The 21,556-nt window shown below is 35.0% G+C and overlaps 1 protein-coding gene across 2 annotated transcripts in view; it reads right to left on the bottom strand.

Annotated features, from left to right (window-relative positions):
- The window catches only part of ANO3 (anoctamin 3), a gene marked incomplete at both ends in the record, with an annotated part of 387,663 nt that overhangs the window by 282,722 nt on the left and 83,385 nt on the right, over window positions 1-21,556 (bottom strand). Inside the window, one exon of one of the 2 annotated variants that reach the window (XM_080703073.1) lies at window positions 7,288-7,362. The exons of the other annotated variant lie outside the window; for it this stretch is intronic. Coding sequence (XP_080559199.1) covers window positions 7,288-7,362 — 75 coding nt within the window. The remainder of the gene's footprint in view (window positions 1-7,287; window positions 7,363-21,556) is intronic. 2 annotated transcript variants of the gene reach the window in all.

Genomic DNA, 21,556 nt, shown 5'->3' with positions numbered 1-21,556 from the left:
GGAAATACCAACAAAGCTTGAATGGAAAGATAGATGAGGAGAAAGGCTGAACTTGCTTAATGAGGGTCCACATCTGAATATATATAAAATTATGAATATGACATGGTTACCAGGGACAATCACTGTTTTATTGCTGGGAGGGGGGAAGGAAAAAAAGGGGTGGGAGGGGGGAGCGGGCATCAAGTATAGTTTAAATGTATACCATTTATGTTCAATAAAAAATTTAAAAAAATGTAGAAAGCCCCTGTGTTCCATCCCTAGTACCACACACACACACACACACACACACACACACACACACACACACACACACACATCAGTTTGAGTAGGCAATTAGATCCAGATAAAGTCTTTGTTTTTTTAAATTCATTATAATCACTTTTGTTGAAAGTAGAGGGAGTTAAAAAACTAATTAATTCATTACTTTACATTGACTTGAATCGATTTAGAATATTTTATGTGCTACTTGAGCCCTGGAACTAGGGTTTCAGAGAGAAAAGGTCAAAGTCTTTGATTACAGAAATAATATTGGAGACTTTGGAAAATAAAGAAAGTAAAATCTGGGCAAGGTGAAGCACACCTTTAAACACAATTCTTAGGAAACTGAGAAGGATATAAGCCTTAGCCACTTAGAACCTGTTTCATCATAAAAATAATAGGGCTGGCAGTGTAGCTTAGAGGTAGAATGCCCCTGAGTTCAATCTCTAGTACAAATAAATAAATAAATAAATAAATAAATAAATAAATAAAAGATAAAAAAGCAAAAGGAACAGAAAATGAAGAAAGTAAAATACAATGAATACAAGGAAAGAAAAAGAGAGAGAAGGGATGGATGGTTGTCTGGTCATCTCATTAAAATACCTAGGAGCTTTTTGGCATCTTTGTAGAGCATGCCTACCTACTAATTTATTTTTGACCATAGAAATACTATATGCTTTCACATTTATAATAATAATGGTAATTATACTAAAAAGAATAGGAACTAGTAAGGGAATAGTATGATAAACACTTATCTCAAAGTTAGTACTAGTTTTATGAGCTCCATACTGTTATCCCAAATTTATGTGAGTTTATTAGGGAGCCAAGTGATTAAATAACAGATCAAAATCCCATATCTAGGGAAGTTGCAACCAAGATTTGGTTGCAGATAATAGTACTTACAAGCCTAGGATGGTGGCAGCTTTGCTTTAATAATTCAGCAAGCCATCTCCTAAACTGTCTCATAAGAGAAAAAATGACATAATAGTGAGCTACTTGTGTTGATAAGGTCCTATTAAATTTGCTACACTGAATTAAACTTTCTCTCCAATGATGAGTCACAACTTTATCTCTATAAACAGATATATTTTGATTCAATAATAAGCACTTATATTTTTATAATGATTAATTTTATATCAGAGAACCCTGGCTCTCTCTCAGTCTATATCCTTCTTGTTCATGTTCTCCTCTTTTATTATTTTATGAGATAATTAATCACAGCATTTAATTTGATATAACAATCTATTGTTGTTATAATGTGATAGTTGAATATCTTGCAATTATATAGCAATTAACAAATTGTTTTAAAATCAAATAGTACTTCCAGTACTCACATGTAATTTTTATTTGATGCTATTTCACCTTCCATTTCTTAGTAAAAATGAAACTCAAAGAAGTTAGGCTACCTGCTCAGGACTGCCTGGTATTAAATGCTTCAGTCTGACTCAATATTGGTCCTTTAAATTTTGCTGCTTATGTTCTTGTCAATCTCTCCATATTCTCACCTATCTCAGTGTCTTTTGCAGAAAGCTATATCAATGGTGTGACAATGAATGAATGAGTATACTCCCTAAAAGAATAAGGTTGCTCCATTGAACACATTATCTATGGCTTTGTTAGCTACCACTTTCTAAGGAATAAAATAACTAGACTTAAGACCTGACTCTTCTAGTCTGTTATCTAGGAACAAAAAAGGGAAGTAGGAAAAATTACTGATCTGTAACAATGAAGTATAAATTATACTCTCAAGAATTAGTAATTACAAATAGGAGGGATACATTCTAGTGTTCTATAACACAGTAGGATAAAAATCATTTACAAAAACATATTGTATATTTTATGGAGAACTAGAAAATAGGAATTCAAAGGCCCAATCACCCCAAATGATAAATATTAAGAGATAGAAATGCTAATCACCCTGACTTAATCATTACACATCAGATGCATATATTGAATTAAAAAAACAGTATGTATGGATGAAGAAAATGGCAACTGTGTGATGCAGCACATCTCAGTAGCTATAACAAACAAAAATAAACTACCAAGAAGGTAGGTCCTTTAAAAGATAAACAAAGCAGTGCAGATACACACAAACAGAAAAGGGAATCATGGTGAAATAAACTCCAATAGTCAGAAGTGAGATCAAACGCAAAGAGCAGCAGGTGCCATCTAGGGCTCCTGGCTGAACCACAACTGCCAGCTCCTCAGCCACAAGAAATTACAGCAAGAAATTCAAATAATTAAAGTGAAGTAAGTGGTGGCAGAACCCCAACATCTTAAGCAACCAGAACCACAGTAACAGGCACATAGACCAATGGAAGAAAAAACAAGATATAAAAACAAATCCACACAGTTATAGTCAATTGATCTTTGACAAAGGGGCCAAATTCTTATGGTGGAGAAAAGACAGCCTTTTCAACCAATAGTGGGGGAACTGGCTATCCATTTGTAGAATGGTGGAACTAAATTATTACCTTTCACCATGCACAGGAGTCAAATTGAAATGGATCAAAGACATGTAAATCAGACCAAAGACTGTGAAGCCATAAGAGAAGGGGATACGTTTAGCACTCCAACATATAGGCAGAGGTAGTAACTTCCTCAACAAGACTTCTAAAGTGCAGGAAATTAAAACAAGAATGAACAACTGAGATGACATCAAAATAAAAAGTTCCTGCTCATCAAAGGAAACCATCAAGAATCTAAATAGAAAGCCTACAGGATGGGAGAAGATCTTTACCAGCTATACTCTGATAGAGGGCTAATATCCAGAATATACAATGAGCTCAAAAGACTCTACACTAGCAAAACAAAGAACCCAGTTATGAAATGGGCAACTGATTTGAATAGACACTTCACAAAGAAGAGATATAAATGGCTAATAGTTTCATTAAAAATGTTCAACATTATTTGCATTCATGAAGTTATAAATTGAAACTACATTGAGATTACATCTTATCCCAATCATAGTGTCAAGCAAAAGGAAGTCAAATAACAAATGCTGATGAGAATGTGGAAAAATAGGAACTCTTTCACACTTTTGGTGGGTGTGCAAAGTAGTTTAGCCACTATGGAGATCAGTGTGGAGATTCCTTAGAAAACTTGGAATGGATCCACCATACAATTCAGCTATACCACTCCTGGGTATCTTTCCAAAAGGGTTGAAATCAAAGAATTACAGTAACATGCATACCCATGTTCATAGCAGCACAATTCATGATAGCCAAAATATGAAACCAACCTAGGTCTCTATCAACAGATAAATTGATTGCAAAATTATGGAAAATACACACAATGAAGTTCTATTCAGCTATAAAGAAGAATAAAATCATGTCATTCGCAAAAAAGATGGAAAGACCTGGTGAACATTATGTTAAGTGAGATCAGCCAAGTACAGAAAGAGAAACAACATATGTTTTCTCTAATATGATCAAGCTAAGGAGTATTAGGGATACCAGAGGGACTTCAGATAATAAAGGGGAAACCTCTATTATTAATTGAAGATCTACATTTGAATGTGTATACATGTGAAAATAACATAGTTATCTCGGACACTCAGTATTGGGAAGGAGGGAAAACGGGAAGTGGGGGAGTGGGAAAGGCATCAAGTACTGTGTGAATTTATGCCATTTTCAACATGATCCACATTATGATGTAAGACTAGTTCACCAATAAAAAATAAAATAAAAAAAGAAATGATTAGGTTGAGTTTATATTGGTCTTTTAACCTACCTTCTAACTTCATACATTGTTGCTGGATATTTCCCAGAATTTCTGTAAGTAAAATCTAAATTTACAACTACTGTAATTTGAGGAGAAGGGTGCAATTATGGCCTACCCTGTCAAATTCTCTCATGCATAAATTATTAAAAATATTTTAAAAGCTTCTGTGGCCTTAGAAAAAAATAAGAAATAAAATCAGACTGGGGGTGTAGCTTAGAGGTAGAATGCTCTTGGGTTCTATACACTCACACACACACACACACACACACACACACACACACAATTTTTAAAACTTATAAATAAATAAATACTGTGTTCCATAAAGATATATAATTATTTATTGCTGAAGTTAAAATTTTTTAAAATAATTTATAATTGACTTAAATACAACTTTCTGATAAAATAAAGAAAGAGCATATTTTTGATATTTAGCTATAAAAATAAATAAATAAAAATGAGTTAAAATAAAAGGGAGACTGTGTGTTTTGTGTGTGTGTGTGTGTGTGTGTGTGTGTGTGTGTGTGTATTATACCTTCAAGTTATACCGCTGCCTCATTTTTGTTGTTATTGTTGTTGTTGCTTGCTTGCTTTTAGTAATAGGGCTACTAGGTTGCTGAGAATCTCTTTATGTTGCCTAGGCCATCCTTGAACCTGCAATCCTCCTGTCTCTGCCTCCCAACAACTTGGATTATAGGCATATGCTATCAAACCCATTTAGGAGGGAGGCTTTTAATAAGTTAAGGAAAATATCTAGATCAGTTTCCCAGAGTAATAGTGACTCTCCCCAAACTTATTAATCTTGCTTCAACTTTGATTGGAAGACATATCAATCCTTACTATGGGAGGAAATCAGTGTTCTGCTGCACATTAGACTCTGTATAACACACTTATAAGATTTTGCCATAAAGAAGAATTTCAAAATATTTTCTCAAAAATAAACTTTGAGTTGATTAGTAAGATATCTTTCTCCACTTTTGTAATTAATTCAGAAACATACAGTATACATACAGTGTATACTGAGTATACTTTCTCTTAGATAAGTCTGAAGACAAACTAAAAATATTATTTTTCTAAAAGTTTTAATTCCTAGGAATTAACTGTCATATATTTCAAGGATCCTGTTAATATCTATAAAGGGTCAAGAACTCTGTCTTTTCAGGAGAAGGACATAGCTGCCAGTGCAAATTCAGGTCAGGTTAGTATATACCTGATTCTTATTCATATAATTAGATTACTATTACTGGCCTCATAAGGTTGTTGGAAAGATGCGTGCATCCATACAAATCAATGAAACAAATACTAGGCACATAAAAGAAAGTGGGTAAATACTGGTTACTGCTAATATTCTCATTGTCCTTAACATATTCCCAGAGTTATCTGTTTTTATATATGGGATTCTTCCTTCCTTCCTTCCTTCCTTCCTTCCTTCCTTCCTTCCTTCCTTCCTTCCTTCCTTGTTGTTCTGGGGGCAATGAATCCAGGACATTCTGCCTCTAAGCTATACTCTCAGCCCAATTTTTTTCTAGGTTGTTAGAATCCCACTACAATGCTGGGACTACTCTTGAGCCTGCCATCCTCCTCTATCAGCCTGCCATCCTCCTGTCTCCAACTACTTAGATTACAGGTGTGCACCACCATGCCCAGCTCTGTTTTTCTTCTTTCAAATTTCCATTTCAAAATCCATTTTGGGGGGATGTACCAAAACATAGACAATTGCCTCTGTATACATATTAAAATATTAATCCCATTTAGAGGTAGAATAGTGAGTGATGAAACACTGAAGAAGAAAAAAATAGAAAATTTTATACATACCAGATGAAGAAGCAAATTTACCAGTTTAGTAACAGCCTAAGCTGGCTTTTATTTCATATATGGTAGTAGATTTATATACCGATATGGTCATAGAAATTTCATCTTGACAGAAATAAACAGCCATATGCAAAGGTGGAATTTTGGTAACCAAAGTCACAGGATATATTATTAATAACAATACAATAATTATAAAACGATTCTTATGTCTTGGACCAGAGTACACCATTTAAAAAGGTATGTAACAGAAATTGCCAGTTTTTTACTTTGTTTTTTGTTTCTAGTATAAACTCTTTAACCTCCCAGTGACATATTCTTTGCTTAACTCTAATAATTTAAATGGTTTATTTGGTTAACCAATAGTTAACATTAGCTAACTAAGTTAACTAATGTCCTTTCTCTTCACAAAGCAGATTGCTAAGTAATTTTTTTTTTGCAGGTCTGGGGATGGAGTGCAGGGGCATTCGACCTCAGAGCTACACCCTCTGCCCTACTTTTTTATTATTAATTGTGAAACAGGGCCTCACTAAGTTGCAGAAGGACTCACTGAGTAGCTGAGGCTGTCTGCAGACCACGATCCTCCAATCTCAGCCTTCCAAATGCTGGGATTACCAGTGTGCTCTACCACGCCTGGCTTGCTAAGTGCATTTTGACTTTGCCCCATTTTATTTATTATGGATATTGTTAACTCAATTACTTTTAAGAAAATGTTTTATCTGTATAGATATGTGTATGTTCATATATATGAATTAAACAATGGTCATATATAATATTGAGTATTTTATAATATAAATTATAAGTAAGTATATACCAAATGTTTTATACAGTGGCCTTTTGATGATTATTTGCACCTACTGAGTTGATGAACTTATTTTAGAATAGAAATACCTTTTGTACCAGTACTGATAATCAAACACAGGGGCACATTACACCAAGCTACATCCCAGTTCAATTTTACTTTTTATTTTGAGGCAGAATCTCACTAAGTTTTTGAGTATGGCCTTAAACTTACAAACATCCTACATGTAGAATATAAATACTTAAAATAAGTAGTACATCTTAGTACTTAGGGGCTTAGACAGGAAGATTGCAGATTCAAAAACAGCATGCAGAAATTCAGCAAGCCCTGATTGCAAAATAAAAAGGGCTGGGCTTGTAGCTAAGAGGTAGAATGCCCCTGGGTTCAATCCCTAGTTTCACATAAATGCACGAAAAAGTAATGCAAAGGCTTTTGGGTGTAATGCCTTATATAAGACATTTATAGATAAATGCAACTGAAATCATGTAGAATAAAACTAAATACATTGCAATGTAAATTTGTTTTGCAACCTACATGATGAATGATAGTGTGACATATAGCAAATGGTGGTATGAATATTATCTGTAAAACATTTTAATGTTAATTGTTCATGCCCCATAAAGTGTCTGGGGTTGTTACCACATTCTACTCAAGCTCAGCATTTGTGGGAGTTTCTGAAACTCCATCCCCAAATCCACCTTCATTATCTTTAATTTTGACTGCCCACATATTCTTCTCAAGCCCACAAAGAGATGAGCACAACTTTTGTAAGTCTGTAGATAGAACAAAAGAACAAGATAAAAAATTCTCAGAGATTCAGTGGACCAGAAAGAAAGTAGAAAATTGCTGTGAGGAAAGAGGTTTTTGTGTTGACTATCATCATCATGGTAGAACTACTATCTGTTATAGGTCAAATTTGTTCTGAAGATGTGTGTAGGAAGACAACATTTTCAGTAAATTGCATTAGAAACTAAGCAGGTGGGTAGACTCTTTTTGCTGTTATGCAAGATGATTTAGCTGTCATCTTTGCAAGAGCTTAGGATAGCCATATTTTCCAATTACATTCTCCTAGTGTGAGTAACACTCTTTTAATATCCTGCCCACCAACCTCAAAAGCTGTGCCTTCTCCCTTACTCACTCCCTGCTCTTTGTAACCAGGGTAAGTCACTAGAATTTCCTACATACAGTTTATATATCTTTATCTGATATTCTTTTTTGTTCCTTCTGCTGACTATGTCTAGAATGTCTTGTTTACTTATCAAGCCAATTAAATTCATTCATTAAAGTTTAGCTCTAACTCTACCTTCAAAACCAATTTTCCAAGTTGATGTTTCCATTTAGGAACAATTATAATATTTTTAAAAAATTTTTCTGTTTTCTTTTTGTTTTGTTTTGCAGTGCTGAGACTTTAACCCAGGGACACTCTACCACTGAGCTACACCCTAGTTCTTTTTATGCTATTTTTAATGTCAAAAATAAACTCTTTATTTTTGAAATAATAACCTAATCATCACACACACTAAATGGAAGAGTCCGATTGAAGGAGAATTGGGACAGCGACATGCTGTTATCCTTTGACTTAACTCAGTTGTAAGTTTTTATTTAGTGAGACACAAAATAACCATCTCTAGGTTATTATTTTTATTTTATTTTTGAACTCCATCTGAATATATTTTTAAAATTTGACTTTATTTTGTGATCCACCTTTCTCACTTTCCCTGGTCGCTGAGATTACAGAAGTTCGCCACCCTGTCCAGGTTCATAATAGCTTTAAAAATTTATTTTTCATCTGGGAACTTGAGCACATGTCTATCATCCCAGCAATTTAGAAGATTTAAAGAGGAGGATTACAAGTTTGAGACCAGTTTCAGAAAATAGTGAGACCCTATAGTAGTAGAAGAAGAAGAAGAAGAAGAAGAAGAAGAAGAAGAAGAAGAAGAAGGAGGAGGAGGAGGAGGAGGAGGAGGAGGAGGAGGAGGAGGAGGAGGAGAGGAGGAAAGGAGGAGAGGAGAAGGAAGAGAGGAGAGAAGAAGAAAAGAGAAGATGAAGAAGAAGAAGAAGAAGAAGAAGAAGAAGAAGAAGAAGAAGAAGAAGAAGAAGAAGGAGGAGGAGGAGGAGGAGGAGGAGGAGGAGGAGGAGGAGGAGGAGGAGGAGGAGGAGGAGGAAGAGGAGGAGGAGGAGGAAGAGGAGGAGGAGAGGAGAAGGAGGAGGAGAAGGAGAGAAGAAGAAAAGAGAAGATGAAGAAGGAGGAGGAGGAGGAGGAAGAGGAGGAGAAGAGAAGGAGAAGAGGAGAAAGAGAAGAAGAAGAAGAAGAAGAAGAAGAAGAAGAAGAAGAAGAAGAAGAAGAAGAAGAACAACAACAACAACAACAACAACAACAACAACAACAACAACAACAACAAATACAGTGGTAAATCACCTTTGGGTTCAACCCCCAGTACCAAACACACACACACACACACACACACACACACACACACACACACACACTATTTGAGAAACTTATTTAAGCTCAAAAAGTACCTAATAAACCCAGAGTGGTGGCATGTGCTTGTAATCCCTGCACTCAAGAGGCTGATACTGAAGGATAGTGGTTCACAGACAACCTCAGCTACTTGGTGAGACCCTCTGTAACTTAGTGAGACACTGTTTCAAAATAAAGAATAAAAAATATGGCAGGGGATTGGAGGTCAAATGTCCTTCGGTTCCATCCCCATGCATGCAAAAATAAATAAATAAAATAAATATGCCTAATAAAATAGAGTGGGGAGTAGATTATCACCACTCTAGCCATATGAGCTTGGGGAAATTGAAATTTGTGACTTCAGTTATCTCTCTTGCCAAATAAATAAAAAATATCTTGGAATACTGTTATAAAAATTACCATAAATGCATATTATTTAGTTTTAGTTAAGCCTCTATCATAGATCCTGGTTAATAGTAAGAACCCACTAAGTGTAGGGCATAGTGGCACAAGACTGTATTCCCAGCATTAGGGAGGCTGAGACAGGAAGATCGAGGTTTGCAGACAGCCTCAACTACTTAGTGAGGTCCTTTGCAACTCAGTGAAACCCTGTTTCAAAATAAAGAATAAGAAATAGGGATGAAGATGTAACTTGGAGGTAGAATGACCATGGATCAGGTTTCCAGTACTGAAAACAAACAAACAAACAAACAAATAAACAAACACCCCACTAATTGGTAGCAACATTTTATGCTTATTATTACAGAAACTTTTTATGTTTATTAGATAATTCTAATTATCTTCTTTATTAGATAATCGACTCCTAAAGAGTAGACACTATATCTCTTTTTAAAATTTTTTTATTATTAGTGCATGGTAGTCTTACATCTTAATGGGATAAAAGACTTGTGTAGACATACATGCACACATCACCCAATTAGCTTGTACCCAATCCCCACCCCATCCCTCCCCATTCCTTCTTTCCATGCTTGGTTTAGTGACTGATATTTGTTTAAGCACACCATGTGCTTTAGAGAGTTTCCCTCTTCCCCCATCTTGACACCACATTTTAAAAATTTATTTCCATATCCTTATCTTTGTTTCAAAATGTTTGACACAATGTCTTGTATTTGTGAGCTTTCCTTTTTATTTAAAAAATATTCTCCCAAACTTACCCAATTAATATTGTATATAGAGATAATCCAAAATCTTAAGTAGCCTGCCAACTGAAAGTGGAATAGACAAAGACTTTTTCAGAGGAAGAAGAGGAGGTTAGAGAAACATGATTACAAATAACTCCAGTCAGACAAATGCAGGAAAGTCACAAATCTGAACCTCCACCTCATCATGCAATAACAACAACAACAACAACAACAACAAAAAAAAAAAAAAACATGAATCATCTCATCTTTTCCATTAAATCATAAACTACAGTTGAAGGGTAAAGAGAAAGAGGATCTAATTACTTAAAGTAAGCTTAAGGAAGATTAACCTGACAATTATACACAGATGATTATGTAAAAGTTGTCATAACAAGCTTCATAGATCATACAGGAATTTTTTCCATATTTTTTATTTATAAGTGGAACATATTGAAAATGGTGTATATTTAAATTTTGCTTCATACCCTACCCCCATTTCCCTTCCCCTCTCCCAATAGAGAGTGCCCCGGTTAACCATGTCATATTTATAATATTACACATATTTGGATGTAGCTCCTCTATTGAACAACCTCAGCTTTCTTCCTCTCCTATGCTTCCATTTTAGCTTTGCTGAGATTTCCCCTCCATCATCTGGAGTCCTTCTGGTATTACCACTCCTCCCTAGCTTGGGCATAATAGAGAAAACATATGTCCCTTCTCTTTCTGTGTTTGACTAATCTAACTTAACATAATGTTCTCCAGTTCCTTCCCTTTTCTTGCAAATGCTATTATTTTTTTGTGAATAGAATTCGATTGTGTGTATTTCCCATAATTTGCAATCCATTCATCTGTTGATGGAGATCTAGGTTGGTTCCATATTTTGGCTATTACAAACTGTGCTGCTATGAACATGGGTATGCATATATTAATGTAATTCTCTGATTTCAAGCCCTTTGGAAAGATACCCATGAGTGGTATAGCCAGATCAAATGGTGGATCTATTCCCAGTTTTCTAAGGAATTCCACACTGATCTCCATAGTGGCTGAACTACTTTGCACTCCCAACAACAGTATAAAAGAGTTCCTCTTTCCCCACATCCTCACCAGCATTTGTTGTTGTTTGATTTCTTTATGTTTGCCACTCTGATTGGGGTTAGATGGAATCTCAGAGTAGTTTTCATTTGCATCTCCCTGATGGCTAGTGATGTTGAACATTTTTTCATGTATCTATTGGCCATTTGTATCTTTTCTTTTGTGAAGTGTCTATTCAGTTCACTTGCCCATTTCTTTTTCTTTTTTTTTTTTTTTTTTGGTGGTGGTACTGGGGTTCCTGGAAGCCCTTCTACCTCCGGGCTACACTCCCAGACCTATTTTATATTTTTATTTGGAAATAGGGTCTCTTAAGCCAGCGAGGCTGGCTCCGAACCAGTGTGATCCTCCTGTCTCCGCCTCCCAAGGGCGGGGATTACAAGCATACGCCACCACGCCTGGCTGCCCATTTCTTGATTAGGTTGTTTGTTTTGCTAGTGTAGAGTCTTTTGAGATCTTTGTATATTCTGGAATTTTTAAAGACAGATGGAAGCTCCATGAAAGTTTATGCCTGTGGACAATAAGAATATATGAGCCACAATGAGAAAGAAACAACAGAATTCTTCTATTGTCTAAGGTAGAGAATTGAGGATAATCTAATTCAAGGGTTTTCAGGAACAGAACACCTGACATGTTTTTCATGGGCCAATATAAGAATGGAAGGGAGGAAATCAGGTGGATTGTTCATTATGTTTATATATATTAATTTCTAATGATAGTTCTCTCATCAGGACATTTACCTTGTCAAACAACTGGACTTTTATATAAAAAGAAGTCATACAAAGTTTAATAAAGGAATTTAAAGGAGGATATTACCTAAGACTAATATATCCTCGGAAACATAAAAGTGATTTAAAATATTTTAAGCCGGGTTGGATGGCACTTACCTATAATCCCAGTACTCAGGATGCTGAGACAGGAGGATCTCAGGTTCAAGACCAGCCTCAGAAATTCAGTAATACTCTCAGTAACCTAGTAAAAATCTTTTTTTATTTTTTTTAATGGAGAGAACTATGTGTATTGTTTGGAGGTAGATTGGCTTTGGGTTTAATTCTCATTACCAAAAAAAGCATTAATTACAAATAGGTCACTAAGCAAATTTATCTCTAGACAATTTGTATGTTATCAAATTTGCTATATATTTAATCAGAATTTATAGGTAAAGAAAAATTAGGCTTATTGTCTATCTTAGCAGAAAAGAGTACATCAATCTTGCTAAAATTCCTTAAATAATTTAGTAAATTTTGATGTCACTATTACTGCGGGAGCTACATATAATCTTGAATAACATGTGGGAAGGCAAGATATCCGGTGTCAGAAGATGTTTAAAAGCCGGGCATGGTGGCACATATTTTTAATCCCAGCATTTGGGAGGCTGAGACTGGAGAATTACAGTTTGAGGCCCTTTGCAACTCAGTGAGACCCAGTTCCAAAATAGGGTAGGGGGTGTAGCTCAGAGGTAGAATGTCCCTGGGCTCCATCTCCAGACCCACACACACACAAAAAGATGTTTAAAACTAAACTTAATAAAACTTTTTAGTATTGCTGGCAACCATTTATGATCTTAGTCATACACTATTAATGTTGATATATGACTTAACCTAAAATTGTTTTTTCTGTTGTTTTTGTGGAACATTTTTTAAAATTATCTTTTATTTTCAAACAATAATGAATCCGTTTAGACTGAAAATGAGTCATGAACAACCCATTGTATTATCTTGGGGAATTTAATTTTTCTTAATTTCTATCTTGTATCAAAATGAGAGGACTAAAGTGGGTCTAAGGATTCTTTTCTCTTTAAAATAGAATATATTCTAAGTTAGTGAATTGAAAAAATGACAGGTTTCTTGTGAAATATCTGCTAACTGAACATATTCCATTTCCCTATCCATGTGTATATAACAAATTGCATAGTATTTATCGTTTTATTATATTGTATTATCATGATGATATTATACATTTGTAATATGAATATGAATGTAAAAATAATATATTATGTATGCTATCTATTTTATAAATTTGTGATATAGATGTAAAGATGGAGATGGAATATGTAATATGGGCACAAACAAAGCATTAAATATAAAGTCAGATATAAATAAAATATATTCTCTAAAAATAAATCTGTAGAAAATTTAAAGATAAATATATTCCATATGATAAAATAAATATAAAACTTGAAGAAATATAAGAAGGTAAAAGTTCTGCCTTTAAGGTAGGAAAACATGAGAGAGAGAAGGCATCTCTATCATTCTTTAACCAAGGGCCACAGAAGAATGTTAAGTGAGTAGACAATGAAGCTATTGTAGTTCTTATTTAATAACAATAATTTGAGTTCATCATCATACATTATAAATTATGCTACTTCAAACACTTTTAAATCATTGGTCTAGTCCAGAAAGCTTAATTACTTAACCAAGGATATCAGACAATATCAGAAACAGGACAACAATCTAGGTATTTGTTTTTTAATTCACAGTGAAAGTAGAAAGTAATGAGAGTGGTAACCATCTGAAATTCTGAATTTCCCATGGGCTTGTTGTGGCTTATGAAACACATCATAAAGGGGCAGTTCAGAAAGTAAAGTATCCAGGCAACAATAGCTGCATTATTCTAACAGTAATGTGAGAGCTATTATGCAGAGATGGGTTACTTTTGCTTCAACTCAGTTGTTAAGTATATAACAGAAGATAGGTTGAGCACCTCCTGAGAATTAGCATAGGATTTCCTATACTTCTGTTTCACAGAAGTATATGAATAATGGAAGCATGTAGCAGTTCATTTCTATAGGACTGCCAAAATCTGAGCAAAAAAATGCAACCTGGCTATATCAAATCGACAAAATCTGATCTGCTATTTAGCTTTAAGGAAAAAAAAGGTGGGATTTGATTAGAAAATTATATAAATATAAAATATGATACTGTTGGTTCTTCTCTCTCCTCTTCTGTCTCTCTGTCAGTAACAAGAAAGAGATTGATTTAAAAAGTAATGTTCAGTTCTTACATACTTGGTTATATTATCTGGGAATATTCCATTTATTTTTTGTTTGGCGAAAATTGGGATCAACTGGCAAAAGAGAGGAGCCAAAATTAAAAAAAATATATATATATGTAGCAATTTCTCTGGAGTTATGCAATCTTCTTCTTAAAAACATACTATCTCAGCTGAGCATGATGGCACATGCTTGCAAGCCTAGTGCATGGGAGGCTGAGAAAAGGAACCAGGTTTGAGTCCAGTCTCAGCAACTTAGGGAGACTCTGTTTCAACATAAAAAAATTAAAACGGGTGGTGGAAGCATGTAACCTGGAGGTTGAATGTCCCTGAGTTTAATCCCCAGTACAAATAAAATAAAATAAACCACTCACTTATAGCTATTACATAAATACATATCTTATGAAAAATGCCTTTTTTTCAAAACTCTTTCAAATACTTGCTTTAGCTGCAGCACAGAACCTGGTGGAACTCATTTTATCAGTCTTCTGAAAGCTAAAATTTTAAGTTACTAAAAACATGAATACTGTATGATAATATATAATATATGATTAAACTGTAGCTATACAATATATTTTTAGACTTTTGTTGTTATAATTATACTTTAACCAGACTCAGAAAGTCAAGGTCTGAATGCTTTCTCTCATTTGTGGAATCTAGCAAGAAAATAAAAAAAAAAAAAGGAAAGGAAAAAAAAAGAAGACTTTAGATAATTGAGGAAAGATACAAGTAGAATAGTGGAAAGAGATAAGTTGAGTAAGATAGGGAGGTGTAAGAAAAAATTAATGAAAGAATAGTTCAAATTATATCATGAGCATATATGAAGAGATCAGTACTGATCTCACTGTTACACACCGGGATGGAGTTTGGAGGTGAGATATATATATATATATATATATATATATATATATATATATATATATATATATATATATATATAAAGAATTGAGTGCATGTTTGTTTGTTTTTTAAATTGAAACTCACTGTGAAACAAAGATGCATTTGAAGACCCTAGAGGAATTGTAAAACAGTTTTTTAAATATGAAGTTTGCTGTGCATAACTCACTTCATCCAGATTTAAAGCTGGGCAGTTTGGACACAATAGGAGGGAAAATCCTCCTATGAATTTGAGCTCCTTCAAATTTATAAGCAGGAGTTCAAACACGGTCATGATGTTGTGCATTAGTCAACGTGTATTTTCCAGACACACTTATTTTCTCATTTTTATGGGAGACTTCTTCATATTTTATTCCTTCACTTCAAACTGTCTTCTCACACCTCCTCCCCAAATCTCACTCTCAGCTGATGATTTCACTTCCTATTTTCCTGAGAAACCTAAAGCAACATGAATAAAACTTCCATAGCTTCCACCCACCTACTGACATCTGTACCTTTATCTTCCATTTGCCTGATGTATGCTTTAGATAAATAGCTGCTCTTCCATTGTGACCATATCTTTTTCTTATGTGACAGATTTCATCTCTATTGCTCAATCACTTACCCTGCTCTCTCCTTACAGAATCAGATCCAGCCTCTGTATACTCTAGTTGATGATTCTTAGCATATTAATATGCTGGTTTAATCCCTAAATATGTAGAAAGAAAAAAGGCAACCTTTTTTGAACTCCAGACCTCCTGGTCAAATTTTTTCAATTTATCAATTTCTTTTAACTTCAAAAGTTCACAAAAATAGAGGAAGAGTCCATATTCACTATTTCTAATTTCTCACTTATATCATTTGTGATAATGTTTTACTTTCTATCACTACACTAAGACTGTCAATGTCACCAGTGGCTTCTTTAATTCAAAAGATGAGATCTCCATCTTACTTTCTATAACAGGAGTATTAGAAGTAATTATTGGCACCTTCCTCCTTGATACAGTTGACTTAGGTAATTACACTGTCTTGTCTCTTTCCCATTCTCACCAGCTATTCTTTATTGGTATATCTTCTCATCCTGTTCACTTTGACATGCCCCAGCATATAACCTTTGGACCACTCTTTTCTTTATATTTATTCTTAGCTTGCTAATGCAATCCAGTACCATAGCTTTAAATAATATCTGTAGGCTGATAATGTACCTCTTCTGACTAGATCTCTTTCCCTAACATCAGTCATTTATATTATGTATGTATATTTCTATTTGGTTTGAAAGAATAATGTCCAAACTCAATATAAGAAATGTAAACTTTCTAACATTTGCTCCCAGACAAATTTTTCCTATAGTTTTTCATCTGAATTGATAGAGAAAATCTTGGAAACAAAAATCTTAACTTCTTCTCCATATAACCTATATCAAATTCATTTCCTACATATGTCCTAAATATAATCTTGGCTTATTGCTACAAGCAGCACATCCACCTGTTACTGGCTTCCTCCTTTGTGTCTATTGTCAACACTACCCAACATGATGGTAGGCTTCTGCTTAGAAATGGGTAACAAATCATTTTAAAATGAAGGCATTCATTATGATTCCTTTATTTAAAACCTATTATTCAATAAGTGCCCATTTGACTAGATTAAAAGCCAAAGTAATTTTAATCATTACATCTAAACAAGGCTTTCAGTGCTTTTTCAGATATTAAGCTTAATATTTTTGAGGTACAGTTTTTATGCTTTTCATATAGAAGGAGTACCACATCCATAGAGTATACTCCTAAACCCTTTTCCCATGGGTAGGGATTTCTAAGTTTCTGCATTATGTGAGTTGTTAGTTTAAAAAGCAAAGAGCTGAGTATGCTTGATTCAGCAGCTTCTTTTCTCTCCATTTTATTCTCTTCTCTTTCTGGCTGTGGAATATTTGTAACCACCCCTGTGTTGGAGGCCTGGAATTTCCTGGCCATGGTCAGTCACTGGAAGGAGAGAAGGTCTCAGATTCAAAATGAAGAGAAAAGTAGGGCAAAATCACCAGGTCATATATATGTTTTAAGTTTAGTTCTTCTATATTTTATCACTTGCATAAATAGCTTTTTTAATCTCCATCTCTCATTATTTAGCATTCTATTCCTCAGCTCAAAATTCAGACAGAAAAAGAGCCAGATGCCATTTACTAAATCTGTCAAAATGTCCACAGGTTCAATTATTGAGACACTAGTTCCTAAGATCCTCCTCACTTTCATAATGGCAAAAATGGGCTCTTTTATTCAAACAATTCTACCTTTGTTATCACATTTGTAATTTATTACTCTATACCAAGCTGAGTCAACTTACTAACATCTCTCAGCCTCCATTTCAAGTCTACTCAATAGCATAAAAAATGACTCATTGCATTGTTATGGGGCTAAAACAAATTATATACAAGGAAAGCCTAGCAGGAAACCTGGTACAAATGTAGACTCAGGAAGAATTATTGTCTTTCCCTTTGTATCAGTAATCCACTGAATGCATGACTGAAATCAAGGAGAAAAAGTTTTTTACAGACTATAAAAATTTGAGTGGTAGAAACAACATTTTGCAGAAAATGACAAGTCTTTTATTTGTAACGAAAAGCAAAATAAATTAGCCTCTTTTGAAGTTTAAGTAGACAAGTGCAAAATAAAGGACACCAGAAAATCTGTCTAAATTGTCTACAGTAGCTGATGTGGGTGGATTGAGGACTCTTGATTAATCCAACATTCTGCTTGAGTTCTTTATAATTGAGTTCTTTATAATTGTTTAGGGCTCCTACATGGATGTTCTTAATCCTTATACAACAAGCCTAGAAGTGTTTGTGTTGAAACAGTGACACTCACTGGTTATTTATGATATTGATGGAAAGGCTCACTGCTTATAAATGAAAATTCCATCATTCACAATGATCATCATGCATATCAGCAAGGGGATATAAAGCAAGTTTTGAAATACTAGAATGTAAAACAAAGTTCACACATATGCACATCTGAATTAGTCAGTGAAGCTGGCTATTGCTTGGCCAGTAAAAGGATACTACTATCTTTACATTGTAGGAAGTAGCGACAAGTAATGGTATATGCCTATAATCTAGCATTTTAGTAGGCTGATACATAAAGATTGCAAGTTCAAGGCCAGCCTGGATAATTTAGCAAGACACCGTCTCAAAATAAAAAAAAATAAAAGTTGCTGAGGCTATAGCTGAGTGCTACAGCACCCCTAGGTTCAATATCCAGTACCAAACTAAACAAATAAACAAAATCTGTAAGAAATAATTGAAAGTCATTTTATAAATCATATCTTATCCTTGCATATATTTTAATTGACATAATTTAAGGGTATCCAAATTAAAAAATTATCTTAGGTATGGCTTCTTATCTCCATCAATAATTTAAGTATATTTTTGATCAACCATTATTTTGCATAGCTCTAGAGAGTATTCATGCATAACATTAGATATTGCAGGTTATTTCTAAAAGTGTTTCAGTTTCAAATCCCTGATACTCAAGATCCCAAAGCATACCTGGATTTATGTGGCATGGAAGCTAATAATATTTCTCATAATTAAATCTGGCTCCTTTACTAATATACAAATTGCAAAATCCCTTTTTATTGTTAGTATCATGTTATTATGGGAAATGCAAGTGCTCTTCAAACCAATAGCTTTGCTATCATTCATAAGTGACCTTTACTCACTGCAGGGAAATCTAACAGAAGCATCTACAACTTCTCACCTAGTACCCAATATTAAATAGTAAGAATGACTGACTTCATTTATTCTTATAATCCCTAGCCTCAGTAAATACTTCAAATATCATGGTAAAACTAATCTCAAGTTTATAGAGTTAAAACATCTGTGTTATTGGGAGAACCTTATCCTGAGATCATAACATTTTATTTTCCTTTTAAACAAGTAAAGGTAAGGCATGGTTTGAGTGTCAATGATTTAAATATGTCTGTGGAGGCCTAGAAGAAATACAGACCATCTGTAAAGACTTGAATCTCCACAGCTACAGATATGCACACATCTCACAAAATTATAGATGTGTATATAGTAATATAAGTATGAAGACACAAAGTATAACATGCATAAACAAGTCAAGTGGACATGAATGCGTGCTATTTTCCCCACAACACTAATAAGGTCTGTGGATAAGTTGCTGTTTGTTCTGTTCCAGATGGCAACTCCACCCATGTTCTTTCTGGAGATCTCATTGCTGAAACCTTCCCTGCAACTTCATCTTCCCCCAGATATGGCCTTTGACAAGTATCATGGTCATCAGGAGGAGGTAAGTGTTCCCAACATCCCTCTGGAAGAGTGGTCCCAGGAAGAACAACCCAGGTTGGAAGAGAGGTGGCTTCTGGATTACCTGTGGTTTCTGGAAGTAGAATATTTGGTGGTAGTCCCCACCAGAGTACTGGAATGATGTAAGTCTCAAAATGAAATGGGATGTGGTATGTCCTCAGTCACATGAAGTGTGAAGGGTATTAGGATACTGGAACTGTAGTGATTTGAGGAATGGGACATTTGCTTCCTAAGCAGTAGGATGTGTATATATATATATATATCCCCCACAGTTGGTATAAGCTGGGTGTGGAGGTATTACGGGGATTGACTTGCAGGTATCTATTAAATAATTCTGGCTACAGCTGCATGTGGTAAAGACTATTATTAGAGAACATCTCCATCATTCTTCCTTACAAGGATTCTGAATCGACAAGAGTAAAAGTTACTATGGAGGGTATGAGGAAATTGGACAAATGTTACTAAATGTTACTAAAGCTGAAGAAGAGGAAAGTGTATTTTGTCCAATGCAGCCCATTCAACACTCCCATGTGGTCAGTGTGAAAACTGAAGATTCCTGGCACATGAGAGTAGAAAATATATTAAAAGCTAAATAAAATGACACTGTCCTTTCATGCATCAGTACTTAACATCTAAGAGTTGATAAACCATGTATTCAACTAACCAGATGATTATGTTGTAGACTTGGAAATACTTTTGTTTTGGATGAGGTTTGAACCCAGGGGCGTCCTACCTCCAAGCTACATCTTCAGCCCTAATTTTTATCTATATTTTGAAACAGAGTCTCATTAAGTTGCTTAAGGCCTCACTAAGTAGCTGAGGCTAGTTATAAAACTGTAATCTTCCTGTCTCAGCCCCCCAAATAATGAGATTACAGTGCGCACCACCATGCCTGGGTAAAAATTCCTTTTATACATTGTTCTGGAAAGCCCAGAATAGATTGATTTTACCTGAAAAGACCAGTAATAGACCTTTTCTCCATTGCCCCAGGAATATCTGTATACTCCCACCTTGTCCCATGGTCTGGTGGCATGTGATTTGGCATCTTGAAAAAAGCTTGAGGCTGTATGATTTTACCATTATGTTGATGACATTGTGCTAACCCATGATTCTCTTACAGATTTAGAAGCAGCTGCATTCAGTCTCTGAGCTGCTTTCCAGGAATGAGAGTGGACTATCAATGGAGAGAAGCTCCAGGGACCTAGGTGTTCTGTCAAATTCTTGAAAGTTGTCTGGTCATGTAAGACCAATTTGAAAGCTGAAGCATATAAGATATAAAGTATATCCATGGCTGGGGAAGGTTAAGCAGTTGCAGACATATCTGAGTAGGGATACCTTGATGGGTTTGGATCACAGATTTGAAAGGGGAAGAAGTACACTTTCTCAATTATTTCTTGAGAAACAATTAGTGCACATATATGCTTCCCTCTTAGCTTGTGAACTCATTACAGGTATAGGATCAGTGATGGTGAAGACCACCTACCTACTGAAGGTTGGATGAGGTAATGGATTCAAATTCCTGGACAGGAATCACTCAAATGTACACTTTGATAAAATGGGGGCACATATTTGGAGCAACAAACATGGTTTTCTAGTAGCCTACTGAATAGATACATATTTTGCAGGGGTCAGAACAATTTCAAGTGACAGCCTTCTTGAAACACATGAGAGTGGCTCTTGTATTTAAAAATGTGCAACCCTGTCACACTGGGCAGGCCTAATTAGATAAAGTAATAGCAGAAATGCCCTAAATTTTGAAGGTGACAGGAAGTTCTAAAAAACCCTGGCTGTGATCAAAGATGAGAGATAAGTTCTCTTACTTCTCGCACCTACATCCTTGGCCTTGGCTCAAAGATGTCACCTACATCCTTGGCCTTGGGCTCAAAGATGCCTGGTAGTGACCGTAGAAAGAGCAGATTTCTCAAGAGCTATGGGTTGCACTCCTGAACCCATGAGTCCTGGAACAGAAGCTCCAGTTACAACTGAACCCTCAAATAACAGCACAAAATTGCTTGGGCAGAATCCATTGTGGGGCAAGAATAAGTGAGAGGACCTATGGGAAAAGAGCCTCCATGATGGAACCATTA

The sequence above is a fragment of the Muscardinus avellanarius genome, assembly GCF_963383645.1.
Source record: "Muscardinus avellanarius genome assembly, chromosome: 1".
Classification (NCBI taxonomy): domain Eukaryota; kingdom Metazoa; phylum Chordata; class Mammalia; order Rodentia; family Gliridae; genus Muscardinus; species Muscardinus avellanarius.
The sequence above is the reverse complement of the archived record's forward strand: the minus strand, read 5'-3'. Positions and strand labels throughout refer to the sequence as shown.